General features: G+C 40.6%; 1 protein-coding gene across 2 annotated transcripts; it reads right to left on the bottom strand.

Annotated features, from left to right (window-relative positions):
• Window positions 1-349: 349 nt before the first annotated feature.
• CALM2 (calmodulin 2) lies at window positions 350-21,190 on the bottom strand. Of its 2 annotated transcripts, none has more exons than XM_063123975.1 (6): window positions 21,011-21,190; window positions 12,559-12,589; window positions 4,221-4,364; window positions 4,039-4,145; window positions 2,741-2,876; window positions 350-976 (listed from the first exon to the last, which is right to left on the bottom strand). In XM_063123975.1, the coding sequence occupies exons 1-6, from the start codon at window positions 21,011-21,013 to the stop codon at window positions 948-950; spliced, it is 450 nt and encodes a 149-aa protein (XP_062980045.1). In that variant the 5' UTR covers window positions 21,014-21,190; the 3' UTR covers window positions 350-947. The 2 variants fall into 2 exon arrangements, with proteins under 2 accessions (XP_062980045.1, XP_062980044.1); XM_063123974.1 differs by having other exon boundaries at window positions 4,039-4,140; window positions 4,216-4,364; window positions 21,011-21,175.
• Between the last annotated feature and the right edge of the window lie 5,495 nt (window positions 21,191-26,685).

The raw sequence follows: 26,685 nt of genomic DNA, 5'->3' as shown, positions 1-26,685 counted from the left end.
ATTGCATGGCACCTCTTTTCTTCTACATTTCCCCCAAAGCACAGGTTTCCAAACAGCCTGCTTTCAGAGCACTTTTGAAGAACCCACTGGCTGTTGGAGAGCTCTGGGTGGCTTCTCACCTGCAGCAACAAGCCACCTTGCCTGGGTCTGCATGACAAAAGCTACACTGCTGATGATAATTATGAAAATCACTGTGGCATGTGCAGGGCATGGAAACAAGCCACTGTGGCTTATTTGTCCTCTGTGATTATGGTAACCAGGCCTGTATCTGTAGTCCCAAAAGGTAACAAGAACTAACATTTTAATAAAGATGCACAAACATTTAAAAAATGCATAGAAACAATATGGGATAATTGTAATTTTTTTATTGGAAAACAAATATACAACTTGGAATGGATTTGAGGCAAGTTGTGCCATAAGCAGATTCTTTTGAAAATAAGTGGCTGAACAAAAGTTTTTAAAAGCATAGTAACCATAGAAGAAAATGTCTTCTGGTACAGGACCAGGAGTACAAAAAATAGTGTACGAGTACCTGGATAATACACCCGTTTTGCAATAGTGCAAACTTTTAAGTTCCATATTGTTGACTGTCCATAGTCCACACAGAGTTAAGACTACATTTCAACAACATGCTAAGTTTCCTAAAATAACTAATTTAAACAGGCATAACCTAGATGTTCCCTCATTTGACCAACACCATCTAACTTTAGAAGTGTGGAAGGGCTTAAATATCCAGAGTAAGCCACATGCAAACATTTGTTACTTTGATCATTTTCCCAAAATATCAGGATGACAGATAAAGGGGAAAACATGGAGGAATGAGTTTGTTACTATACATGCATATTCTCTTGACAGTAGGGGAAAACCTTTTACAGATAAGTTACAAACAGAGAAAAAGGCAAATAAACAATTTGTACAAGAAATTTAACACATTCTGTACAGTGTCTTCACTTTGCTGTCATCATTTGTACAAACTCTGTAAAGGAAAAGAAAATATGGTCAAGCTTGTTCAAAACTTTATGCAACATGATCTGATTAAAAATATTAACCAAGTGCTTCTATTTACGCTATTTACACATGCTTATAGCCATTCAGAGCAAAGACTAGAAATGTGTGGACCGTCAGATATCATTAGATTGCAGCTCACATCACCACTTGCTATGGCTATACTGTCTAAGGATGGTGGGACTTACAGTACATCAACATCTGAAAAGCCACATATTCCCCATCCCTGATATAAAGGTATCAGATTCATTCATTGTATTATGATTTGCTTACGTTCTCCTAACCTTTTTACAATTCTAGTTATTAGTAGACATTCTTTGATACATGTACAAAAAGAATCCTAAATGTTTATGGCAATCAATTAGTTCAGTCAGCATCTCAAACATGCATCAGCCACCGATGGTTTGTGCAAAATCAAGTGTGCTGCTTCCTGCCTCCGCTCTGCCCCCAGTTTAGCTAATAACCCAGAAACACCCTGTTCCTAAGTTGCTGGCTGTGATGTCTGAACCCAGCACCCTTGGTTGTTGGAGGAGAAACGAAGCAGAGTTTTAACCCATGGTTTAACTCTAGATTGCTTTCCCCTCAACAACTCACAGTGCTGGGTTCACACCTCATACTAAACAAGCCATGAACGTAAGAGTATTTTCTATAATAGATACGAAGTGGGAGCGAGAACAGCGCCCCAACAACCCATGGCTTAATCAATTTATGGTTAGTCATTATGTGCAATCCAGAATTCTATAAACTGTTCAGTTTTGTTTCAGAAGTTCCTACATGCCAATCATCTAACTGAAAAGCTCTTAAGCTATAAATACTAGTCATCTAAGAATCAACACAGATATTTCAGATGCTTGACACTTTTACTAGTTCAATAACTCATCTGGCACCAACTGTTTTATGTTTTAGGTGTCAGGACATTTATTCTTACCGGCATTTAATAGCGGTTCTATTGTCCTTTGTTTTGTTTTTAATTTGCATTGTAAATTGCCCAGGGATAAATATAACGGGCAGTACAAAAATGCCTTAAGGAAAATAGCTCTATAGGATATTCTAGGCCCAATGCAAAATTTGTTTGATGAATTTATTGTTATGTAAGTGGTCAAGTGACAGTGTAAAACAACTGTTTTACAGTAAAAATAGTCACTGACTGTGCTAATCTTGAAGTACAGATCACGTTTTGTCATCTCAAGCACCACAGAAGTTACTATCATCAAAAATGAAACCAGGACAATAAAATCTGATGTCATCAGCTAGCTATATAACCTACTGGAAGAATTGTACACTATCTAAAGCAGGACTTAAAAATGTAGAGAATACCTGATTATTTTCTTAATGTAATTCAACAGTTAAGATCAATTTTGGGGTTGTGAGCAAGTTGTTAAGAACCAATAACCTCGGCAAATGTGGGCTGTCCTATTTTTTATTTTTTGCTTTCTGCAGCATTCCATCACATTGGGTCAGATGCAACTGAGTTAAAATGAACCCCTCCTGTCTTGCCTTTCAAGATGTCAGGGAGAGGGGCCGGGACAAAAAGATTAGATATATTGAGGTTTGTGGCACAGTGAGAGCTAGGCCACACATTAGCCTCGATGCAAATGCAGGAGAAGTGATGAGGAGAGCAAATCTGGAAAATCCCAGTACATGCATGGAAGAAAATTCTCAGTTCTTTGTACTGGCCAGTACATTCAGGCCGTTTTGTATATTATACAATTAGAAAAATGTTCATGATTTTTACCTTCATAGTTTACTTGACCATCACCATCAATATCTGCTTCTCTAATCATCTCATCGACTTCTTCATCTGTTAACTTCTCTCCAAGATTTGTCATCACATGACGAAGTTCTGCAGCACTAATATAACCATTACCATCCTGAAAAAATATTTAGAAGTCACTTTGTTTATATTTTATATGAATTTACCATATTCAGATCTGAACTAGTTAGTACCAACATATGTGCATGCTATAACAAACTAAGTCAACTAACACCATGATCAGGTGCCTCATTACTTCTACTTCTCAATCCTACATCCTACCCCTAACACAGAGGGTGTGCAGAACTGAGACCTGTGATACATTTTGGATACCTTGGGGATATAGTAAATACATATGCCACTTGAAGTTTCCAGTTCTTAGTCCAAGCTACGTAAAATGTTTCCCAGAAGTTTTAAAAATGTTTCCAGAAAGTTTAAAAAATATTTTGTAAGAAATTTAATGTCAATTACACTTCAGAAACCAATAGTATGGTACAGCTGATGGTTAGCACCAGAAGTTGCAGCTTAGCATTCCACAACAGAGTAAAGAAAAAGAGTTACATACTATAGTCTAACAAAGGCACTTGAAACCAAAACTAAATTAGGTAGGGTAGTGACAAGCACTCATGCATTCATAATCAACAATTTTAGACAATTATGTTGTACTTCTGATGGTTTCAGCTGTTTTAGCTACCATTTATGCCATAGGATGCATCACAAGATGAGTTTGCCATAGTATTTGAGGGCTCACTTTTACTGTCCCAGCAAGAACTAGTTAATCCCATTTAAAGTAGCAAGTGTTAATGTCTTAAGATTTTATATTCATAAGAATAACCTTTTTGATGTAGTCCAGTTTAGTTTCAAATTCTAATTGTAATGTCATGAATAATGGTCACTAAGAACTACTAAAACCAGCAGGAACCACCCCTCTAAAACCATTACAGAGTAAGACTGTCAATTAGAACGCTCAAGAACTATCTACAGAAGCACTCAGGGCTACCACCAAAGAGACTTTTTGGTGGACACCAATCAAATACAATGGCACAGGAACATTTTCATCAGCGGATCTCAAGTTTCAGCAAAGCTCATATGAGATGAAAGCCTCCCCAAGACTTGATTCACTATACTAAGTTTAACTGCTAGAGTTGCGCCATCCACCCAAATTGACAGCAAGTCTGGAGTACAGTATAAAACATCATTTTAAAAAGCTGTATTCTAAATATGGGAATTCCCCTCGTTTTCAGTTTCAGATAAACCTTCAAAGTACATCAATTGAATACCTTATCAAATACACGGAATGCTTCTCTAATTTCTTCTTCACTGTCTGTATCCTTCATTTTTCTTGCCATCATTGTCAAAAATTCTGGGAAGTCAATTGTGCCGTTGCCTGTCAAATATTAATATGGTTATTAGTAAAAGCCCTTTCAGTTTTAGTTATTTAACTCTTTTATATAAAGCTTACCATCAGCATCTACTTCATTGATCATGTCCTGTAACTCTGCTTCTGTTGGATTCTGCCCAAGTGACCTCATCACTGTCCCCAGTTCTTTTGTTGTTATAGTACCATCTCCATCTTTGTCAAATAGTGAAAAAGCTTCCTTGAATTCTATAGGATAGAAAGATTAGAGAGTTCAAACTAAAGACTGAATGCTTTCATAATTTATGTTTGTTTATTTGTTTACAAACCATTACTTCCACTTTAGTTCATAAAATGATTGCAAGAAGATTGAAGAGCACTGAACATAATAAATGCAAACTCAAAACACCAGGATACGTCCAAATACAAAATTTGATGTCAGTAGGATCTGCAGTGTCTAATGTTTTAAACGGTCATATGCAACCTATTTCTCTGGCAAAACCAGGATTATTATCTCTCAGCTAGCTGTGAACAAGAAATGGCAAAGTCTTCCCAAGACCATAATGCACGGGTAGACAATGTGTGGCTCTCCAAAAGTTTTGACCTACAACTCCCATTACAGCATGACCATTACCATTGGCCATGCTGGCTAGGGCTGATTGAAGTTGTACACCAAAAGATCTAGAGGGCCACAAATTGCCCACCCCTGCTGTAATGGAAGGGAAGTTCTGTTGGACTCACACCAAGAGCCCATCCTTTTTTCACCAGTGACCATCTAGATGTCTCCAAGAAGCCTACAGAAAGGGATGGAGGCAGTAGCCTTCACCCACTGTCTGTCCCCTAGTATCCGACATTCATGGGTATACTGCCTCAGGATGGAGATTATGGCTTCATCTACACCAAGCAGGATATTGCACTATGAAAGCGGTATATAAAAGCCAGGAGCCACACTACTGCTTTATAGAGGTATTGAAGTGCACTGACAACTGTTGGGTCCCATTGACACATACCATATACTGCTTTCATACCGCTACATCCTGCTTGGTGTGGCTCCTGCCTTTTATATACCGCTTTCATGCTGCTTTCATCATGCAATATCCTGCTTGGTGTAGATGAGGCCTCTGTTTCGCTATCATGGCTAGTAGGTGCATATAGATTCACCCCATCAACCTAATCCTTTTTAAAAGCCACATAAGACCACCATATTCCAAGTCAATTATGTGAGAATAATGTCCTACTGGCAATATTATATTGGGTTATAAGAGAAAGAAAAATCTATGTATTTGCTCAATACAATTCATAATTACATAAATTAAAAGGCCCTCAAGACTTCTTTCCTGTCAGGGAAGGTACTCCAATGGTCTTAGCCATTCTTGTGTTCACTTTTCTGAATCTTTTTCAGTAGCGTATCTAAATAGGGTGACCAGTACCAAGTTTAGAATTTTAGATGTGGCTGCATCATAAATATCTATGAATATTCTAGTAACTTCCAGCATGGGATTTGCCTTTTCTCACTGCATCTACATATTCAGTGAGCTATTCAAATCACTTCCCACCTCCTTGGATAATTGCAGTCAATTCACCTGGGGGAGGAATGATATATGCCAAGCACTAGTTCCAGTCAAGTCATTTTCTGCAGAGGGGAGGACTAGGGCATCAAGTCCCAGCATCCCCAGTGTGAAAAAATACAATTTGTGCCAATTCCCAGCAGCAAGGAAAACCTTCCCACTGGAAATGTACTCAAATGTCATCATTTTTCCCACCAGGAATACTGGGACAAAGCTTCTACTATGCAGCAAAGAATGCTCTGATAGAACCCCTCCCCTTTTTGCTGCCCCAGATAAAGGTCTGTGTGAATTCATTGGCACGTTCTAAATATCGTTTTAAAGAGATCACAAAACATCAAGCCTTTTGTGGCAAGAGGAGGTCAGAAGTCTTCCCTGAAAACACTGGTTCAGAGGTGGGCGTACCTCCATCTTGCACAGTGAAGACAGATGCAGAATGTTGATGCAGTTCATTCTCCTTCAGTAATTGTCATCCCTGGGTTATCAAAAGGCCCAACCATCTCCCTGGCTGGTTCCTTGGTCCCAATGTATTTAAAGATTTCTTGCCTTTTATGCTTTTGGTATGCTATTTACTCTTAGCCATACTAGTATCCTTTGACTTGTTTATATCCTTTCTAAGGTGTGGTATACATTTTTCTTGTATTACTGTTGTTTTATGCCTACAAGCTCCTCCCAAAGGATTTCTCATTCTGACACTGCCCTTCAACTTCATTTTAAGCAGTCCCTTCATCATTTGAGGAATCCCCTCTTCTGAAGTTAAATTTAACAATTTTCTACTTGCATAACTTGATAGTATTGTGGCCAAACTATTTGGCAAGATGCAACTCTGACCAGATGGTAGACATAGCTCAGTTATCAAAGTACACTGCTCCTCTTGATTTCAGTTCTAAGCACAGTCATGTAACATAGCTAAACACTGTCTGAGCCTTGCTCCAAATTAGTTACCCAGCCAAAAGGAGAATAAATTGTCACCATACTGCAATTTCTTTTACTTTGTCTCTGGGTTACCACCAAAGCTGGTGAAGGGGATAATATGTCATTACTACTATGTTAACAGGACAAAAATGTATCTCCCATAGCTGTTTCTTGGTTTGCCTGAAGTTTAATGTATTACATTCAATGCTCTCTAATATATAAAATGTCATTAGACCTACCCACCCTGAATTTGAAGCTCTAGAGACACTTGTATCCCACTGATTATCATTCTTCTACCAGGTTTCCCATATTTCCACTACATTCATGTCCTTTACTAATAACAAATACTAAATCTATACTGACTTTAGATTTTTTTTAGCGTTAGCATATACTTTATGCCTCTCTTCATTATAACTGATCTTTGCTCTATTTTGATTGGTTCTCCATCATTTCTGCAAGCTCATGCTCATTTTATCCTATACTCCATTCTGAGAGCTTAATATGTTCAGATCCCCTATTGAAGATACTTTAAGATCACATAGTCAATTACAGGTGAAAATGGAATATCCAGTCTCCTTTCTTTTGAGGAACTTAGAAGTATAGAATTTCTTGATTGAAAGAAGAGAGTTGATAGAATTGCTCATAATATGAACAATTGTTTTTGAGAAAACCAGCAAATTACTCTTGGATTTGATTTTCCATCTTGGAAGTAAAACAGTTCGTAACTACATCTCTAAATGGGGAAACAATCTCAATATTAATTTGTCTATGATGTTTTGATATAAAATATATATTCATCCACACAAGATAATGTGGATATATGATCTCTGCAGCATAAACTGCCAACAATGGCACATGACTCCTATGAAGCTGTTTAAAGTTCATGAAACTGACTTTGACCAATATTGGTAAAGTAGCAAGTGAAAGTAGATTTTCTGCATTGTTGGTGTATGTGCCCCACTGTTAAACAGTTTTGCTCTCTTATTAGTACTATGATCTGTAGAACTTTAAAGGCAATCCTCCCAGTTAGTCCAAAATTTATATAAGGGACAGTGCTTAAGAAAATATTTACATATGGCTATAGAGACAAGATACAACGTATCAGAAAAAGTCCCCCAGTTAAAAATTTGTGAAATAAAATGTCTTCATGTTTTCAGGTAAGTGTGGAGGGATAATCAGTGAAAATATGTTTAAAACTTTCTGAAATACTAAACAGATGATTAGGAATAAACACTTTATTTTCTTTCAGGAACCTATTTTGGGATTACATAATTTATGGTATTTTTTTAACATTGTCTTGTCTCTTATTTCATCAATTTGAATGACAATTACATACAGTGGTTTAACTATGAGAAATTATTCCCAATATATGTATTTTTTAAAACTTCTGAATTCCCTTTAATGGATGAGTCATCACCCAAAATATCCTTGTCAGTTTAAAAGCTGCTCTGATTTTTTCTTCTTATTTTAAAAACCTGGTCTCGTTCCATGTTTCTTAGTTTCCCCAAGCTGGTGCCTCCAGATCTTTTGGAGCTACAACACCCAGAATTTCTGACCATGATGGCTGGGGTTGATGGGAATTGGTCAAAAACAACTGAAAGACACCAGAATGGGGAAGGCTGACATACAGCTTAGATAGTTAGAATAATATAAGGATTAAGACCAAATTACGAATCAGGGAGCCTGGTTAAAATCTTACCTCCACCATGAACTCACTAAGTGGCCTTAAACATGCTACTCATCTCAGTGCCACAGCTGCACTATTATCAGAGGAATGTTTAACAACAAGGTAAAGCTTAAGAAAAAAGGTTGCTACTCTATGAATTCATGCTTAATCTTTCTTATACTATGAGATCCACCTTACTGACTATTGGTACATTTTTGAGCACAACCCCACATACTGGTTATAACAGGGATACAGAACATTTTTAAGATGGGGGACTGAATTGCCCCCACCAGGCCCAGTGATGTCAGGGACATGGCACCATTCCTGATATCATTGTCCTGCCCCCTATTTCTTTCACCACAGAGCTTGCTCTTCTCTTTTCCACAAGAAACAGGGACTCAACTGGAGCAGATGCAGTGCTGGCCAAGTTCATGAACACTATGTGTAGAGACACAGTGCCTGCCAGGAAGGGCAGACACTCTTGCCCTGCGCAGGTGTGTCTGTGGCTTCACATGGTACCTGGCATCCCCATGGATGCCACCATAAAGTTCCCTACTAGCACTGGACAGAGCAGCTGTCCTTCCTGGGGTCAGCAGCTCTTATCTTTGTTCAGAGACTGCAGCGGATGCCATCTGGAGAGATCCCAGGAGGCTCCATGTACTGGATTGGGGAGTCCAGCGGACTAGGGGGGTTCTGCATTAAATTTAAGGTCCTCAACAGCTTGGGACAAGGTTATCTGAAAGACTATTCATCTGCACCATGCTTACATTTTAAGCTCTTCAGCAAAGGTTCTTCTTTGTCTTGCCAATATCTGAGCAGTGTTTGGCAGAGGCGGGAGAAGGGCTTTCTCAGTGGCTGCACCTAGGCTTTGGAGCAACCTTCCCAGAAAGGCTCATCTGGTTCTCCCATAGACCTCCTGTGAACAAGTTGAAGATGGCTGTGTGTACACAAGGCTTTGCCCTGCTGAGATTTCGTTTGCTGCTGCTGTTTAACCTGCTCTGCTGCCTTTGTGTTCTCTTGCTGCCTTTCTCTTCTCTTACTTTTACTACTTATCATGCTTTTAAAAAAATATGCTTTTTTAAATAATTGATATTTCTATTTTACTAATGACTGCTGTAGGCATTTAGATGTAAAAATACAGGATATATATTTGAGTATTTCTTGTACTTAAACACCCTTGCTTTCCCTCTGCCACTTGTGTTCAGTCTCATGTTCACACCTTATACACTGCGCTACTAATTAAAATGTAGAATGTTACAGAACTTTGCTATACAATCCAAATCTTACAACTTTTTCTATATCATTCCCCTAGACCCGGCCAGTTTGCATGTTATGCCCAATTCCTGGGTTGGGGTGGAAAAGAGAGAGAGAGCTGTCTCCTATCCGCTTACCACTTTTGCCTTCAATTAAGAACCCAAGAACAGAAGCTGGCAAAAAACAGCACGTGTGCTCCTGCATGGTGACAAACAACCCATGCTGGTTTTTGTTGACCATGGGTTGTTTGATCACAGGAATTAGGCCACTGTCTTAAAGGCATCACACCAATGGAATGATGCCTTCTCCTTTGCTATGTATGCCTTTTATTAACATGCTTCCTGTTGACACATGATTATACATTTTCATGCTACTGGTTTAATATCATTCTTCTGACACATCTTGGGATTCCATACTTGTCTAATTTTTTACTAAATACATTTAACACTTGCATGCTACTATCTTTTTATCAAGCATCTCAGCAATTACCACTTCATTAGGTTCATTCCGAATAGGGCTCAGGCCTGGGACATGTGAAAAATGTTCATTTCACATGTGCAGAATGAGTATTGCCCCCAAAAGTAATTGCAGCCCATTCAAGCCAATGGGGCAAGCCTTACCTTACAAAATGTCAGCACACATAATGTAATATACTAGAGCAGTTTGGAGTATTTAGGGCTGGATCCAGTCTTAGCTATATTTAGAATACACCCATTGAAATCACTGTCCCATTTATTTACATGTGCCTATGACTAAGTTTGGATCCAACTCTTAGGAAGGGGACGAAACAGCACTCAGCAAACTAGGTTAACACTTGTGGTTTTTAGTTCTACCCAACAGCTGCTCCCAATGGATTCTTCAGACCACCTAGTGGGTGCACTGAATTAAACACATAACACACTATTTCAAGTCCACCCTGGGGATGTTTAATTTATATCTAGTAACATTTTCTAAGTAATTTAAAGTTACATTGGTGGTTTGCTCTATATTCAGTGGTCACAGACGATTTTCTTTCAAACTATCTCATTTATTTCTATTTTGGATCACTTGCTTTAGTACTACGATAGCAGAGAGCCAGTGTATGTAGCTGACAATATTTTAAAAGGCCAGATTTAAATAAAAAGCATATCATTTAAATATTGCTATTCTCAAATCATAATTAAAAGCCTGAGACACTGCATAAAATACCTGAGACCATCTATGGCAAGTTATACTGGAAATTAGTAAACGTCTAAAAGGTCAAACAGGCTACTCCAGGCTTAATTCTCTTCTACCACCATTACATACTCCTCCCTTGGATGTGTCAATCTTTCTGAGGAACAAGGTCTCTCAGAATGATGCTAGCACAAGAAAACTGAACTGAAAGAAAAGGAAGGTTCTCTAAGGCCAATGTCACTAGTTCAACAGTATGATATTCCATACCCACACTACATTATTACAATGTGATAGAAATGCCAACATAATATGAACATCCTCCTCCTCCATATCAGCTGAAACTGTTAAATAAAACAGTGAATTACTTAATAGATTTTTATCCCACCTTTCCGGGCATATACCCTGGCAAGGTGACTTACATACACAATGTTAAGTGCAGGCCCAACATGACTATGAGGTGGACAAAGTCTGAAATGACCACGAAATGGAGAAAGCGATCTAATGAATTTACCCTTACTAAAAATGCTAATCCTGAGTTTTTGAGACATCCTTCAACTGGTATATGTCAGTCATGCTTAACAGACCTAATGAATAATGTAGGTATTCATTTGATAACTTTTAAATCAGTAGTTTTATATTGAAAAAGGAACACATCACACCACAAAACACTACCCAGTTAAATTTACAACTAGTGTAGCAATTGTTTAAACTTTACTACCCAGCAGATGTTAGCTATCTTTAACGTGATTACATTCAATGGAATCTATATAAACCTAATGTTTATTCTGACAGACTACCAAGACTACAAGTGCTAATGCAACACATTTACACAATTATTTTGATGCTATAATGCAGCTGTTTGCCAACTTCAATTTAGTCTAGCCACAGGAATTAAAGCAACTGGCACAGTAGGAATTCTAATAGAATATTTAACCCAAAGAACATTGAAAATTCTTAAATTGCATCTTATTAACATATTGAATTGTTGCTGACAACTCCTCCAAGATTTTAAACATGAAGTATCACTAGCAATAAATGTCAGCTTCAGTCAATTTAACAAACATTTACTGTAAGATGAATTCATCAGCCACTAATGATTTGAGGCACGTATTGGGTTGTATCCAACTGTGTCCCCTCTGCTAACTGAAGGCTTTGATCCAGCAAAGATGTCTGTGAATAGAGAGCAGGGGAGGCAATTTCTGACTGTCCCTTTCCTCTGCAGCCTACACCTCAAAATCAGCTCAACGGGTAAGAGGACCTTTACAATGGAGTGAGAGGTAGCGTGGGAGACTGCAGAAGAAAAAATGGTGAAAATATTCTCCTCCCCTTTTTCTGCTCATGGAAACCTCCATTGGATTAAAGGGCCTTCCGTCAGTAGACAGACACAGGCCATTATATACACACCCAAAGCAATACATATTTCTTTTAATACCTTATTTGGGCAACAATGGCCCAGGAATGTTTTAATTATTCATTAACTTTGAAGAATTAATAGGATCCCTGATACTTCAACTAGCTGACCATGAGATGCTGAAAAAGTAGAGGAAGCTTCTACACATTTAACTCTTTTCCAGAAGCTCTATTGTAGTTAAAGCACACACATGCAAATGTGATGTATTTAGGAAAAACAAGTATCACAGTATGTAGGTAATGCAACAGTTCTATCATATGACTTAAGATGGTCAGGTAAGTCCTGGTTGAAGTTAGCTCTCAGTTGCATGATAGAATAAAATGCTAGTCAAATAGTTGCCAAGTATAAACAAAGGAGGTTCCAATTACAGTTCCTAGACAGAATTTCCAACTTGGTTACTATCATGGTTACTTCTGATGAAAACTCTTCAAGTTATACTTCAGCATTATCACAAGTAAGATAGATCTAGAGTCTTACCTGCAATCTGCTCTTCTGTCAGTTGATCAGCCTAGAAAATGTAGGGGGGAAATGAAATTAGTACACCTTAAAAATAGAATTCTGAAGCACCTACAGAAAATAAACCAAGGCTTTTCCCCTTAGACTTATAAGGTTAAGACAAGATACATAAAGGAAGAAGAGTAGACAGAAAGGTAAAAGATCAATTTGAGAATGCCAGAATCAGAACCATCTGTTTCTTCCTTAGAAGGCAGAGGTGTAACACCGCAGTAGTTTTTGGTCTTCTACTCATTGACTGAGTTCTTTTCTCAAAACTAACTGTTGGGGCCGTTACTTTATGGAGGGAAGGATCTCTGCAACCAATACGTTCTCAAGCCAACAGCAACAAAATGATATTCTATCATTTGGCCTTAGGAATTGGGTCTAATACTTGGATTCGGCAGTGATAAAAGTGAACTGGATGCCAGAATATTGCTCAAACAATATTTGATCAATGCCTTTCTTCAAGAACAGATATAAAAATAGCAAGACAGTTGGAAGTTTCCAAGAGGTTTAGCACTGTGCATAATACAGACAAGCCATAACAATGAAAAGCTGTAGAAAGTTTGAGAAATCAGATATTGAATCCCAGATCTGGGGAACATGTCACTCATCCAGAATACTATTAAAGCTGAACTGTGTGTTAAGGATTCATTTGAGATACTTGCAACCTTGACTAGGTGACAGATTGACTAGGCCTCAAGTTCCTGTAAAAAGATGTACAGGTCACTGGTATACACCAATAGCACTTTGTGTTCCCTGGCACCAAGGGAAAGCTATTAGCTGCATTGAAGCTATGGCACAATTTTCATCTGAGGTATGGAATAATCCTTTTAGATCCTATAACGTAATGAGTGCCACATATGAAGCTTGAACAAATTAATGATTTTAATTAGGCCAGATCTGCCAACTTCTATGGACAGTCATCTTAACTTGCAGATACTGTTGATCAAACCCAAACAGAGCACTGCTTAATTCTCATGTAAATGTTGACTTGGATTTTATTTCAGCTGGAAAACAAGCTTGTTGTGTGAAATGACTGCAGAAAGTTATATAACTAGTTATGTTTTACAAGATGTACCCCTTGGAAATAATCGTTACTGGGTTGTGTGTCAGGAGGCCCAATGGGGTCTGCCTACAGAATAAACAGCCATATTTGTACACTCCAAATGAACCAAAGACCTCCATCCAATTCAAATTCTGAGATTCGTAAACTGCCAACACAAGCCAATTTCTCTCTACAGCAAAAGCTTATGACAATCCTTATTGCATCTTGCTTCTTTTCAAGTAAGAACAAGATATGAGTAATGTAATCATTATACTTCTTCCATTGTAACTTTAATATTGGAAGTTATAGTGTAAAATATGTATTTACTATAAAACTAAGTATCTTGGATATGCAGCATAATCCTGGAAAGCAATTATAGTGAGGAACATGAGCCACTGTAGCGTAATTTTCCATGGAATACTAATTAAAGAGCATACTAACCTAGTATTAAGCAGTTTCATGAACACTAAAAACCTCAAGATGTTGTCCTGAAATGTGCTATTGCCATTGTGCTTAGATTAAGAAGTCCTTTCCATATACACTTCAATACAGTGTTTCATGAGGTTACAGGACAACTCTTCCACAGTATAAAAGCCCATACAACACTATCACCATTAAAAGAAAAAAAATCTAACATAATTATGCTCTGTGCAATGTTAGCTAACCTATTTGCCCAGTCTTACTCTAATCTAGCTTCAGAACCTTATATAATCATATCTAAACTTTATCTTCACAAGCTTTATCTAATAGATCAGTCAGAACATAAGCCAACATTTTTCAAACCGTTGATTTTATTGCACTTCTAGTTTGAAAGTAATCCCCATGTTTCTCAGAGGTTTCCATATTATCACAGTCAGCTTGGACAAATTCCCCTAACCTGTTTGATGTACTTAAAGTGAAAGTTTGCTTTGTCTAGTAGGATTAGTTTATCTTCCACTTCAGGCCAGAGGAAAATGCTAGCAAAGTCCACAGCATGCATTGGCAGTGGTTTTCCAACTGGGTTCTAAAGTTCTGAAGAATCTTTTGTTAGTGATCAGTAATGGCAAACAAATTGCTCAAGACTGTTAGCAGAGGAGTGTTGTGAGCTTTCTGGTGTTTGCTCTCACATTTGCATGAGGCAACAAGCAGGTCCACCACAAATCTTAGAGTACAAAGTCCTAAACAACTTGGTACCAGGATGACAGAGAGCACCTTCTCCCTTAGCAACCAGCTTGGTCACTGATGTCACGCTCCTGGTTGTTACACATGGACCTTTGGCCCGATTGGTGTCCACCAGAAGAGCCTTTAGTGTGGTGTCCCTTCTCTTTGGAACTCCCTGCAGGAGCCAACACTAGGCTGCTTCCAGTGCCTCCTGAAAACTACTCTATTCCAGGAGGCCTTCCTCAACTGACTAGCCACTGTTTTTATTGGTCCTTTGTTTTAAATTGAACAATTTTAGTTTGCTGTTTTTAAACTTGTTTCTTTTTTACTGTTTTATTCCTATGTGCACCACTCCAGAATCTATTTTAGATATGGAGTGGTATATAAATATTGTAAATAAATAAATACACATACCACACATAGGCTGGATTCACACAACATGCTAACCAACTGTGCATTGTTGCTGAATTGCGGGATATTGTGTTGTCTGAACACAGCATGTTTTCCCCAGGGTGGGTTATATTATCTGAATGTGCTTTTTTCGCAGAGTTGCTTATTAACTATGCAGTGTGGCTTGTTAACCATCCTGAAGCCATGGGTTCTCAAAATGGCTTGTTCATGAACCACACTGCATGGTTAACGAGCCACCCTGCAAAAACGTACTGCGTTCAAACAAAAAAAACCCCACACTTGCAATGTACAAGAGCTTCCAAGAAAGATGTGACGAGGTTATGCAGTGGGTAAATCAATGTGCAAAAGCTTCCCTGACATTAGGAAGTCTTAAACTGATTGTTTTAAGGGAAACAAGAAACTCTATAATAAATGGGTTGCTCCGCTGACCTCTGGAACCTTCCCACCAGTGTTTTTGTACTGAGGGCAAACCAAATGAGAACAACCAGAAAAAGTCAGAAATCTGAACACTTCTTAATCAAGAGGCCAAATTTATGAGAATTTGTGCAATATATGTGGTAACATCTGGTAGTCAGATAGATATCTTTATATCTGTTACTTGAATTCAAACAGTTTCAATGCAGATTTTTATATGGTTTTATTTTAATCCCATATATATGCCAAGCAAAGTTATTTTACACCAGATTAGGCATGCAACGTAAAAAATCCTAGCAAATTATTTCGGTGTTGCACAGTAAGAATCACTACAGAACCTGTCAACAGCTTCAACTCTGTACTGTAAGAATTATACCAGATGTTATGAAATTGTAGGACAACGTCCAACACAAGCAAGCATGAAGTTTGAACTAGGTAGGAAAATTATGCAAACTGAGCCTAAGCCTACCAGTAAAGCCATCCACCAATTGACAGTGATGTTCAGACCCAGCAACTCATCTTTGATACACCTAGTGTCAAGTATTCTTAGTGGAGAATGTGTGGCCCTCTAAACATTGGTGGACTTGCACTTCCACCAGATCTAGCCAATAATGAGGACTAATGGGAACTGCAGTCCAACAGTATCTGGAGGGCCACACACTCTCCATCCATATTCTAGACAATAAAATGTGCTACATTTTCAAATATTCTCTCGTTTGATTTTGCTAGATTAAGGTACTATATTATAAGCAGTTAGCTCCTCAAACTACCTAAAATGGTACAATGTAATAGAAGTTAGGCATATTAACCAAATCAGAATGGCTAGCCACCGCCCTCATCAAGCTTCCTTCAATTCAGAGCCAAGTCACCAAAGGCCAAACAACATATGAAAATAAGGTACGAAAGGTTTTTGCTTTGACTTGTACTGGCATAGGAATATTTATGAGCTGAGGTTCCAAACCTGACCCATTAGCCACATATTTGGGGGCTACAAAACATAGGAGGCTTATAGAGCCCTGGTAGATTTCATCTTGCTTGCAAATTACAAGTTGTGTTGCTATTTTAGTTTTAAAATGAGTCCTCATCCTGGCTTTGGGCTTTATGTTAGGCAAGAGAAAGATGGGAGTGAAAGAGACACAAGAATAATATAGAAGGGGGAACAGACATAGGGTTCATCTTGCTCCATGCTCTTCACTGCTGCTTGGAATTTCAGAGCCATAGGCAGCTGGCTACACTTACTGAATGAAGTGGAGGAAGGAAGCTGGAGTGCCCAGTTACCATGTCTATCATAGGCAATGTCTACCATGGGCAAGCCTTCTATCAAGGCAGGATAGAAGGCTGCAGGCTCCAGTGCACCCCTTGGAGGCCTACAAAGTTGCAGTTTACTCACTGTCCTCGAGAAACTGTATCCAATGACAGCAATCATTCAGGAGAACTACAGCAACAAAACTGCCAGTACTACAGAGTTAAAGGCAGTTTCACCTTTTTGCTTCTTGTCCTCTAATCTTCACTTGCAGGATCTTAGTTACAGAGGAAGTGAATTGAGATTCTGGGAAGCAGTAATAATGCGGATTTATTTTGATAAACATTTGCTTGTCAGGTGAGTGGAGTGGGACTATTCTTTTATCCCTTCTTCATTCTTTTGAGTGAAATGGACATGTACACACAAGAATTGTTTTCAAGGGAGGTTTATTTTAATCAATAGGTCTCCTGTCCCCGTGACATCTCCACTTCATGACATTTGAAGTGGGCGGAGATATGGCAAGGAGGTTTTGGCAGTGGTTACTTGTTGGTGCATAAAATGTATACTACATATGATCAAAGGCACCGATTATGTTTTAGGGCTAATGCCTGCTGAAATTATGCCCTACCAGGCAATGTAGGTTTATTAAATTTAGCAGGGAGCCAGCTCCATTTTAAATATTCATTTAAAGCAAAGTTTCCCATTTTGTAATGCATACATTTCCTCAAAAGAATACATACTAATTAGGTAACTATCTATATCTGTTTGCAACTTAAAGCATTTATACTAACTGGCCCCATAGGCCAAAATAGGTCATACACTCCAGGCATATATTTGTAGCAAAGAAGAAGGAAGCATCTCTTACAGGAAAAAGTAATTCGAGGTTAGAAAACATGTTACAAGAAAGTTGTAGGAGGTATTTGGATTATGACAGCAAATCTGTGTTTTTAAAAAAGGATGTCACAAAGTATAGGTATCATGACGTGTTACATGGACAGCAAGCATGAGTGTGCAAAATGTGAAATAAGCATACAAGATGAAACGGAGTTGTCAGATACAAGTTATGATTAAATATGGTCCCAGGTGCAAAAGAGTTGGATCACTAAATTAGAAGGGTTTGTCTACCAGAAATAGGATAGTTACCAATCAAACTGTTTTTAATTAAAACTAGCAGAACTATCAAAAGAAACAAGAATCTGACCTAACAGCAGATTATTCAAATAATCTATTCGAGTATTGCCATTAAAGGCCTTTCACATCTTTTGGCAAGTATCTAGATTCCTGCTCCTGGGAAGCTCTACCATGGAGCTTCAGAGCAGGCTCAGCCGTATTGTGATCTATAGCTGCGCTTCCAGATTCCTACAACTTCTAGGTGTCCTGGTGATACTGGAGTCATATGACTGCTGATATCCCAGTGACTCTCAACTCATCCCAAAAAACAAGGCAGTAAGCAAAAGGCTGAAGTGAAAAGAATTCAAGAACAACTGTGGTGGTTCCAGGTATGTTAAGAACATATGGAAAACAAAGTGCTCCATGGTAAACTCCTTTGGGGGGAAAAGGAAAGGATTGTAACTAGTAATCATTATGTTAAGGTTCTCAATATGGAATATTATGAAAGAATTAAATTCTTGACACTGAAGTAGAGACATAGAAAGGGAATGTATCTTTCGCTTTTCAGGAGCCTCTCTACTCATAGTAAAAGTGCAACTGATACGAGGGGCTTCAGGAGGGAAACGAGAAAGACAGCTTATGTTTTGGATAAAATTTTCTCCCTCAAAAGCAGTAACACTGAGTTTTTTCTGATAACTATCAGTACTCCAATTTGGCCACCTAAGCATATTTAAATTGCTTGAATAACAGTTGTAAAAAGTTGGTAATATAGTCAGACCTGAAAATTATTTCTAGTGCCTAGAAACAAACCCCTTTACAAATCATAGGAAGTTTAAATTCCTAGATGCTAATATAGAATCATTAGGAGCCCTTGACGTCTGGAATTTTTCTTGACCCAAGTATAGGTATTTGTATTCCAGACATAGCTTAACTAACCTACCAACCCTGATGTTAAAGACATTCTGAAGAGTAAAGAGTGCATGAATACTAGTTCTGACATATCAGAACTAGAAATGCTGTGGAGTAATCTATCTGTATAAGCTATATGAGCAAGCTATATAGTGAATGTTCACAAGTTACTTATAAAAGTTGGCCAGTCATACTGCCAAGACTCCACATCTAAAAAAGGTGTTTAGTTTTCCATGCAAGTCACTATTTTGTTACAGTGAAAATAGCATGGCACTTTTACAAAGATCTATTCAGAGTTCACATACAGCACACAAGATATTTAAGTAGGTCATTTTAAGCATCAGAGAGGTATTCAGAAGTGGTGAGTTTTAAAACTTCCATGGGGTAACAGAAAATGCAATAAACTCAAATGCAGCTGAGGATAGCAAAACACAAGCACAAACTGGAATCCTTTTGGTAGTTATGAATTTCTAAATTTATCCCTTGCTACGTGGGCCTCTACTTTCATGGCCACTGAGAGGTAAGTTACCATTGATGGATACACTTGTAATGAGTCTTCACATCAAAACCAACTTGTTCAACCTCATTTGGGTAAAGAGGCATTAACTGAGTTCATCTAAGTAATTCCCTTAATAGGAAGAGGCTACTCATTTTGAGAGTTGAAGATGGGGTCTGCATTCATCTCCTTAACATGCAGCACAGCCTATCAGCAGTCTTGCAACAGAAGTGAGATTAGGAGTATCAAATTCTTGCCCAGCTTCCTTACTACATCCTGAGGGTCTCTCATTTCAATATGTTCCTTCGTAAGCATGAAACAAGTTCTTTTTCCCTTTTAAAGAATCCCTAAGGGTAGGAAAGTATCTTATTATGTCCTATGAGAGCAAAGGGCCCCCAATGGGACATATGTATCATTATGCAAGGAAGCAGCTCCCTCATTACAAGTGTTCAAGCCTAGAGGGAAAACTGCAGCGACTACATTATGCTGTCAGATAGTTCAGGACTACCCTTCATATGGCCAAATGTCTGCTTCCAAAGGTGAGCCTTTATTACAGAACAACCCAGCAAATGTTATTTCTCGACATGACATCTCCACAATATTCCTCAGCAGCCAGCCGTGCCTCTGTGGTGCTCTGTCCTTTGAGTTATCAACCTAGAAATCCTCAGAGCAAAGTACACTCTCAGAACTCATACACACCAGGACAACTTTACAGGGATATCCAAGAAGGGCAGATGCCTTGCATTTAATACTTGTTTTAAGAGTTCAGTTTAGAAGCCAATGTCACAGTTCTCCCTCTATTCTCCCCCACCCCCGCACGTTTTATTTTATTTTACAGGAACACTGAAAACCACAAATCCGCCTGCACCTTCCTTTTCCACACCGTTTTGGAAGACCACCTCCGCTCATCAGCGAAGCCAGCAACTCGGCGCAACTGTTAAAATGTGGCCAAGTTGCTCCAACAACGGCAGTGCTGAGCAGCAGCCCCCAAAACGCCGGCTCCAGGCGCGATCTCTGTTAGAGCCCCAGCCTGGCGCCCCCCGCAAGCACCTCGTTTCGTGCGCCAGGGGTTTCTTGTGCTCCAGCGATCGCCTTGATGCGCCACCGAAAAATGGGAGCGCGCCGTCGCGAGCCTGGCCCGCTCCCCCACCCAAGACCTCAAAGCGCGGCAAGGGAAGGGGCGGCGGCGGCGGCAACGCGGTTGCTATAGTAACGCGATTCCACCCGCCCCGCACAACGGCTCCCTGGGTCCAGCTGCCTCCTGTGCCGACGTTCACAGGCTCCTTCTAACCTGAAGGAAACCTAACGAGGGTACGGAAACCGTCACCGCCTCCACACACACATACAAAAAACGGTTCTCTCCCCACCCCAGAAAAAAGCAGCAGTATGGCGCCGAGAAAAACCGTTGCTGCTGGTTTGAATTTTTGAACCGAGCCGAGGAACGTTGACACTCGCGCGCGCGCGCTCCTTCGCTCTCCCCCAGCACCGCGCTCGAGCCACATGCTGTTCTACGGCGTGCGCGCGCGTTGTTTTTCGCTCCCCCCCTTAAGTTACGGGCAACAAATGCAAGCCACCCATTGCCCGTTTAGTTTTACATGCGATCCCCTTCCGCGACGCAATACCTCCCCCCTCCCCCACCAGCCTTCCCATCCCCTTCGCTAACCATGGTGGCTTGTGCCGGGCCTGGCGGCGGTTACTGCAGCTAACGCGCGAGGTTAGGCACAGAAGGCGGGAATGGCGCGCCGTCGGTCTCTCCTCCGCTCCAACTACCTAACCGCTCGGCAGTTCGCCTCACACTGAACAGAACGCGCCTGGCGGCAGCGCCTCATAAACCACCTCACCGCCCTCTCGGATCCCTCCGCGCTCGAACTCTCCCTCCCCCCTTCACCGCTGTTGAGAAAGACAAGCGCGTGGTAAAACGAGATCCGGCTCCACACCCTCAGCTACCATACCAACTGCTACTGCTGCTATATATCCCCCTCCTCCCCCACCCTCTGAATTTCATCCCCCCTCCCCCAACGTACAACATGAGGAAGAGCTTTTTTTTTAAAAAAAAAAAAACAACCAGGGCCAGCGAAGAAGAAAAAGAAGAAGAGAAAAGTCGCCCTTTCTAAAACGGGCTCATCGCGTGCAGGGTCTTCCCTCGCACTGTTTTTTTTTTTAAAGGAAGAACTTTTTCGTAGGTCGGAAGAAGATCAAGGAAGGAGAACGTGTGAGTGACTGAACAACCAACGGGCGCCGCTGATTGGTGGCTCCGTACCTGCAATGCGTCACTTGGGCATGCACAGTCTGGGCTGGGACCGATGCGCCCCCTGCTGAGGAGTCAGACGGCGGAAAGGAGCGTTGCGGGCAGGAGGGCGGGAGCGTTCCTGGGAGGCGGGAGAGGCCGCTCGGCAGTCTTGAGGGAAGCCAATGCTGGCGCAGTTACGCGCCCAGCAGTAGCAGCAACATTTTGTGCTTCCTGTGTATGGAAAGTTCCTGAGGGAAAGGGGGGATATAAGCCTTGGGAAGAGACAAGGCGGGGACGTGCTGAAGAGGAAGGTTATGAATGGAAACAAGCTGCTGCAAAAGCAGACGAAAAAAGCACAGCCTTTCTCCTGAGCCTGATGCGTTCTGTGCGGGGGGAACCGACGTGCAAAGCAGTCGCCTTGTGTTGGTTAAAGCACGGGGTAAGGCTGCAATCCTAAACACACTTTCGAGGGAAGTCAGCCCCATGAGCTCGATGGGACTTCTCCCACGTGCATAGCAATCCAAGTGGTCGCAGGAATTAAAACCAACTCAACGCACGCACGCAAGGAAAAGGTGCAGGGTGGAAGAAGCCCGAGGATGAAAAGCAAACTTAAGGAACAAGCGGTTCAGTTGCTAAGGTCTAGAGGTCTGGATAAGTTAAAGAGGTGTGTCAGTTGCCTTGATTCTTGACAGGGGGAAGAAAGGGGTCGTTTCTGTGGTCCCATTAGAAATGGCTGGGTTAGATGTACAAAAGACGTGGGGGTTGGGTGCCTGCTGCACTTCAGTGTTTAAAGCCAAAGCGCCTTCCTGAGCACTGGGCGGCCCTCGGATACTGGGCTGTTTAGGCTGAGACCATGTATTTCTCTCCCCCTCGCGTTATAATAAATGCCAGAAGTTTCGGGGCATGTGTTGCTCCTGCTGCAGTTGCAGTGTGTAGCGGACGTGTGCGATGTGGGAAATGTGGTGGCTCACGTGCTTTTGAGCAATGCGAAGGGACAGCCAATTTGGTGTGATGGAGGTAGTAAACATAGCCCACCGTATAGAGTGTTAAAGTGGCAAAACAAGCGTTGGAGAGCACAGTCCTTAGGGTTAAGTGTGGGATTTGATATCCCGAGGCACTTAAAATACAGAGAGAAGAGAGGAGTGCCTCAAGAGAACCTTCAGTGAGGTGTTTCCTACAGGAAGGAAAGAAAAGTGAATAATAATCTGGACAGAAAGACTTGCATTTATGGTAGAGGCAATTAATTGTACAGATTCCCGCCCCCCTTCCCCCCCCCATCTGAGCTAAAATGATTTTAAAGGCAACTGGGAAATAGGTGTTGGCAATCCCTCTTTAGATTGGATTCATGAAACTCCAGGAAATTCAGGGGTTTAGGAGTAAAAAGGAAGCGTGGCTTTTTGTTGGAATGCACATCGTTTAATAACATGGACAAGAGTTGAAGGATGTGTATGGGATGAAGGTTAAAGCTGATGTTATCCGCAGTCAGGAAGCTTGGCTTATGGGAGCTGCCTTTTATATTACTAAGTTATGCTGCCAAAGGGGTGGAAGAGAGGTGTATCTTCTTTTTTTTATATGAGGCACATCAAATTATATTAAGGTCAGGACCCAGGATGCTATATTTGCATATAAGGTTCATGATGTTTTAGAAAACGATATTGTTCAACTTCTAATGTTTATAATATAATTATGTAGATACTGAGGTACTGACATGTTAGAGATGTGAAGGCAGGGTGAATGAATAAAAATTTAAAAGGCTAAAGGACTGATTTTAACTTAAATCATATTTGATTTTTCCCTTATACACATTCTGCTGTATTCAGTGCCCCTCTAAAATATCTGCTGTGCAAACCATGTTAAAATTGACACTATTAAAACTGATTACCTATCAAGTAAAGAGGTAAAGTATGCTTTTCTACATAAAAGAATAAACCGGAAGCAAAAAATTTGACTCTTTAGGGCAAACTTTTGAAGGTAGCAAATATTTGGATTCCTGGATCTGAGGTTGGAGCAATGCTACGATCTCAGACCCAGGAATCCATGTTCCCCACCCCCTCCCTCTTGCTGCCATTGTGGGAAGAATCCCTCCCTCTCTGCAGCACCCCAGCTAGATGGGTAAAAAGCCGGTCTAGCTAAAATGCAGAGCAGGAGGCACAGTGGAGGTGACATTCGCCTCCACCTTGCCTCCTGTTATGCTCTAGATGCTTCTAAATCTCTGAGTTTGGAGGCTTACGAGCATAAAGGGCAAATCTCATAGGATTGCACTCTAAATGTTAAAATAGGCCCAGTCACTTTTGTATTGTTTGTGCAAATTATAAATGTTTAGATTGTCAACTAAACATCATGAACACTTGCTTTTTCCATGACATGCAGAGCCAGCATGCTTATTAACTTGTTACTATAACAATTACACTTGCAACTAAGGGCGCAATCCTATGCATGTTTAGACAAAAGAAAGTCCTACAACTCCTAACTTTCCCCAGCCATGTTGGGAATGTTGGGAGTTGTACGACTTTTCCCCCCTGTCTGAACATGCATAGCATTGTGCCCTAAATAGGCCTTTATACTACTCAGAAGCATAATTAAAATCCCTTGTCACACAGCCTGTTGTATCTTACAGCCTGTTGCGGCAGTAATAATACTTTGTGGAAGAATGCTTCATGTCAGTACAGCTTTATAACAGTTCTGCGCTGTAATTAAGACACTGCTTTCAGAAAGTTACGATTGCTGCTTTCATCAGCAAACTGGAGACTAGATTTAGATCTGTTCATTTTTTTGTTATGCTGGGATTTTAATATAAGTTTCTTTGGAAAAGTGGTAAAACAATGGGATAATTATAAACACTCAGATCAATGTTGGAAGCCCTTTATGTATTATTTTTATGTATTACATTTATATCCTGCCTTTTTTCCTCCAAGGAACCCAAGGCAGCATACGTAATCCTTCTCCTCTCCATTTTTATCCTCACAACAGCCCTGTGAGGTAGGTTGGGCTGAGAGTCTGTGACTGGCCCAAAGCCACCCAGTGAGCTTCCTTGGGTGAGTGGGGACTAGAACCCGGATTTCCCGTTTCCCAGTCTGACACGTTAGCCACTACATCACGCTGGCTCTTTGTATCCCACTATTATCAGAGGTGATGGCCACCAATTTGGATGGCTTTAAAAGGGAGTTTGATAAATTCCTGGAGGCAAAGGCTATCAATGGCTACTAGCCCTGATGGTTGTGTGCTATCTCCAGTATTCGAAGCAGTAAGCCTATGTGCACCCGTTGCTGAGGAACATGGGTGGGAGGGTGCTGTTGTACCATGTCCTGCTTTGTTGGTCCCTGGTCAACAGCTGGCTGGCCACTGTGTGAACAGAGTGCTGGACTAGATAGACCCTCGGTCTGATCCAGCATGGCCCTTCTTATGTTCTTATATGTGTCAAATGGGCACATGAAACCGGGCTTTCTTAGTTGATTGATTGCATTTATATCCCAACTTTTTTCCTTCAAGGTGGTGTCCATAATCCTCTCCATTTCTACCTTCACAACAACAGTCCTGTGAGGTAGGTTGGGCTGAGAGTCTGAGAGCCCTGAGAGCCCAAAGTCACCCAGTGAGCTTCCATGGCCAAGTGGGGACTTGAACCCGGATCTCCTGACTCCCAGTCCAACACTCTAGCCACTACACCACACTGTGATGCCTAAACTTTGGACAGCCCCTTACCCTTGGAAGGCTCGTTTGGCTTCTTTGCGCATTTGGCTGCTTGGCAGTGGGCTGCGAAGACCTGGATGATTTATTGGCTATTGAAATGCTGGAAGCCGTGTACATTTGTTTTTGGCTTGGTGTTTTATGCTGTTTTAATTTTTTAGGATTGTTTTGTTCTTATGTTAATTCATATATTTATTTTATTTATGTTCTGCCTTTTTGCCAAACAGTGTCACTCAAGGCGGCGAATGATAAAATCCAGATTACAAGCAGAATCTTGATTAAAACATAACGCAACATAAAAACAAATAGGATAAAAATACAACCGTGAAAACAGCACCAGCCAAATTAAAGCCTCTTCAGCCACAAATCAGCTGATATGTCAAAGGACTGTCTGAAAAAAACACAGATTTGCTTGCCAATGCAAGGACAACAGAGGGGGACAACCTAGCCTCCTTCAGCAGGGAGTTCTAGAGCCTGGGAGTGGCTATAGAGAAGGCTTTCTGTGGATATTAGCCACTTTAGGGACAGCTTGAGAAAAAGATGGGGCAGAAGCATTTTTATTTTCTAAAACGTCTGCTATTAAATATGGGCTCTCCTGCAAGATTTAATTTTGCTGTGCATTTCTTTTCCTGTATTGATTTGTAGTTGGTGTGTAGTAGCATCATATGGAGTCATTTTGGGTGCTGAGTTATGACAGTTATTTAGCCTCTTGTTTCTCAGGGCTACTGAGAAACAAGAGGGGAGCAGTTAGCATGCTCAGGGGTACCCTAAGGATTGAAGAAACAGAAAACAGCCCATGCTCAGTGGCCATAGAATCCCATCATTGGGGGCGGGGGTGGAGAGACAACACAAGGGAGAAGAAGCATCTTATATAAGCATACGGTAGTGTATTACTCCAGATCTACTAGACCAATTTTGCTCATTTTTGTTTTAGACTGGAGCGTGAGCAGTGTAGATGTGGAGAAAATCTTGAAAGTTTGAAAAAGTTAAAGCAACAGTATCCTGTATTTATTTTATTATTCCATTTCAATCCTGCCTTTTTTTCCCTCTTGCAAAGATCCTAGGGTGGTTTACATAGTCCTCTCCATTTTATCCTCGCAACAACCCTTTAGTTAGGAGTGACTGAGAGTCAGTGACTGACCCAAAGTCACCCAGTGAGTTTCATGGTCAAGTGGGAACTAGAACCCAGATCTCCCAAGTCCCTGTCTGACATTCTAACTATTACACCACACTAGTTCTTTAATCTTCACTCTATGAAGGGAAAGAGTGGTTTCCAATCTCAACCTCTTTCCTGATAGATCTGCAACTCCCCACCCATTCTCCATGTGCCACTTGTGCTCAGAGCAACTGAGCACCCAGACTTTTGTTTACTGAGAGTTCCAAGTGCCCATTTGTTCCTTAATGTACTCTCAGTGGTGTGGTAC

This window comes from Elgaria multicarinata, chromosome 4 (genome assembly GCF_023053635.1).
Source record: "Elgaria multicarinata webbii isolate HBS135686 ecotype San Diego chromosome 4, rElgMul1.1.pri, whole genome shotgun sequence".
Classification (NCBI taxonomy): domain Eukaryota; kingdom Metazoa; phylum Chordata; class Lepidosauria; order Squamata; family Anguidae; genus Elgaria; species Elgaria multicarinata.
Note: the sequence above shows the minus strand (reverse complement) of the source record. Positions and strands in the feature narration are given on the sequence as shown.

What these genes read in the sequence shown, in the direction of transcription:
- CALM2 (XM_063123975.1), bottom strand. An exon ending in CAATGAAGTAGATGCTGATG is followed by an intron (nt 4,146 to 4,220) that starts GTAAGCTTTATA and finishes AATATTTGACAG; the next exon opens with GCAACGGCACAATTGACTTC. An exon ending in TGGTCAAGTAAACTATGAAG is followed by an intron (nt 977 to 2,740) that starts GTAAAAATCATG and finishes TTTCCTTTACAG; the next exon opens with AGTTTGTACAAATGATGACA.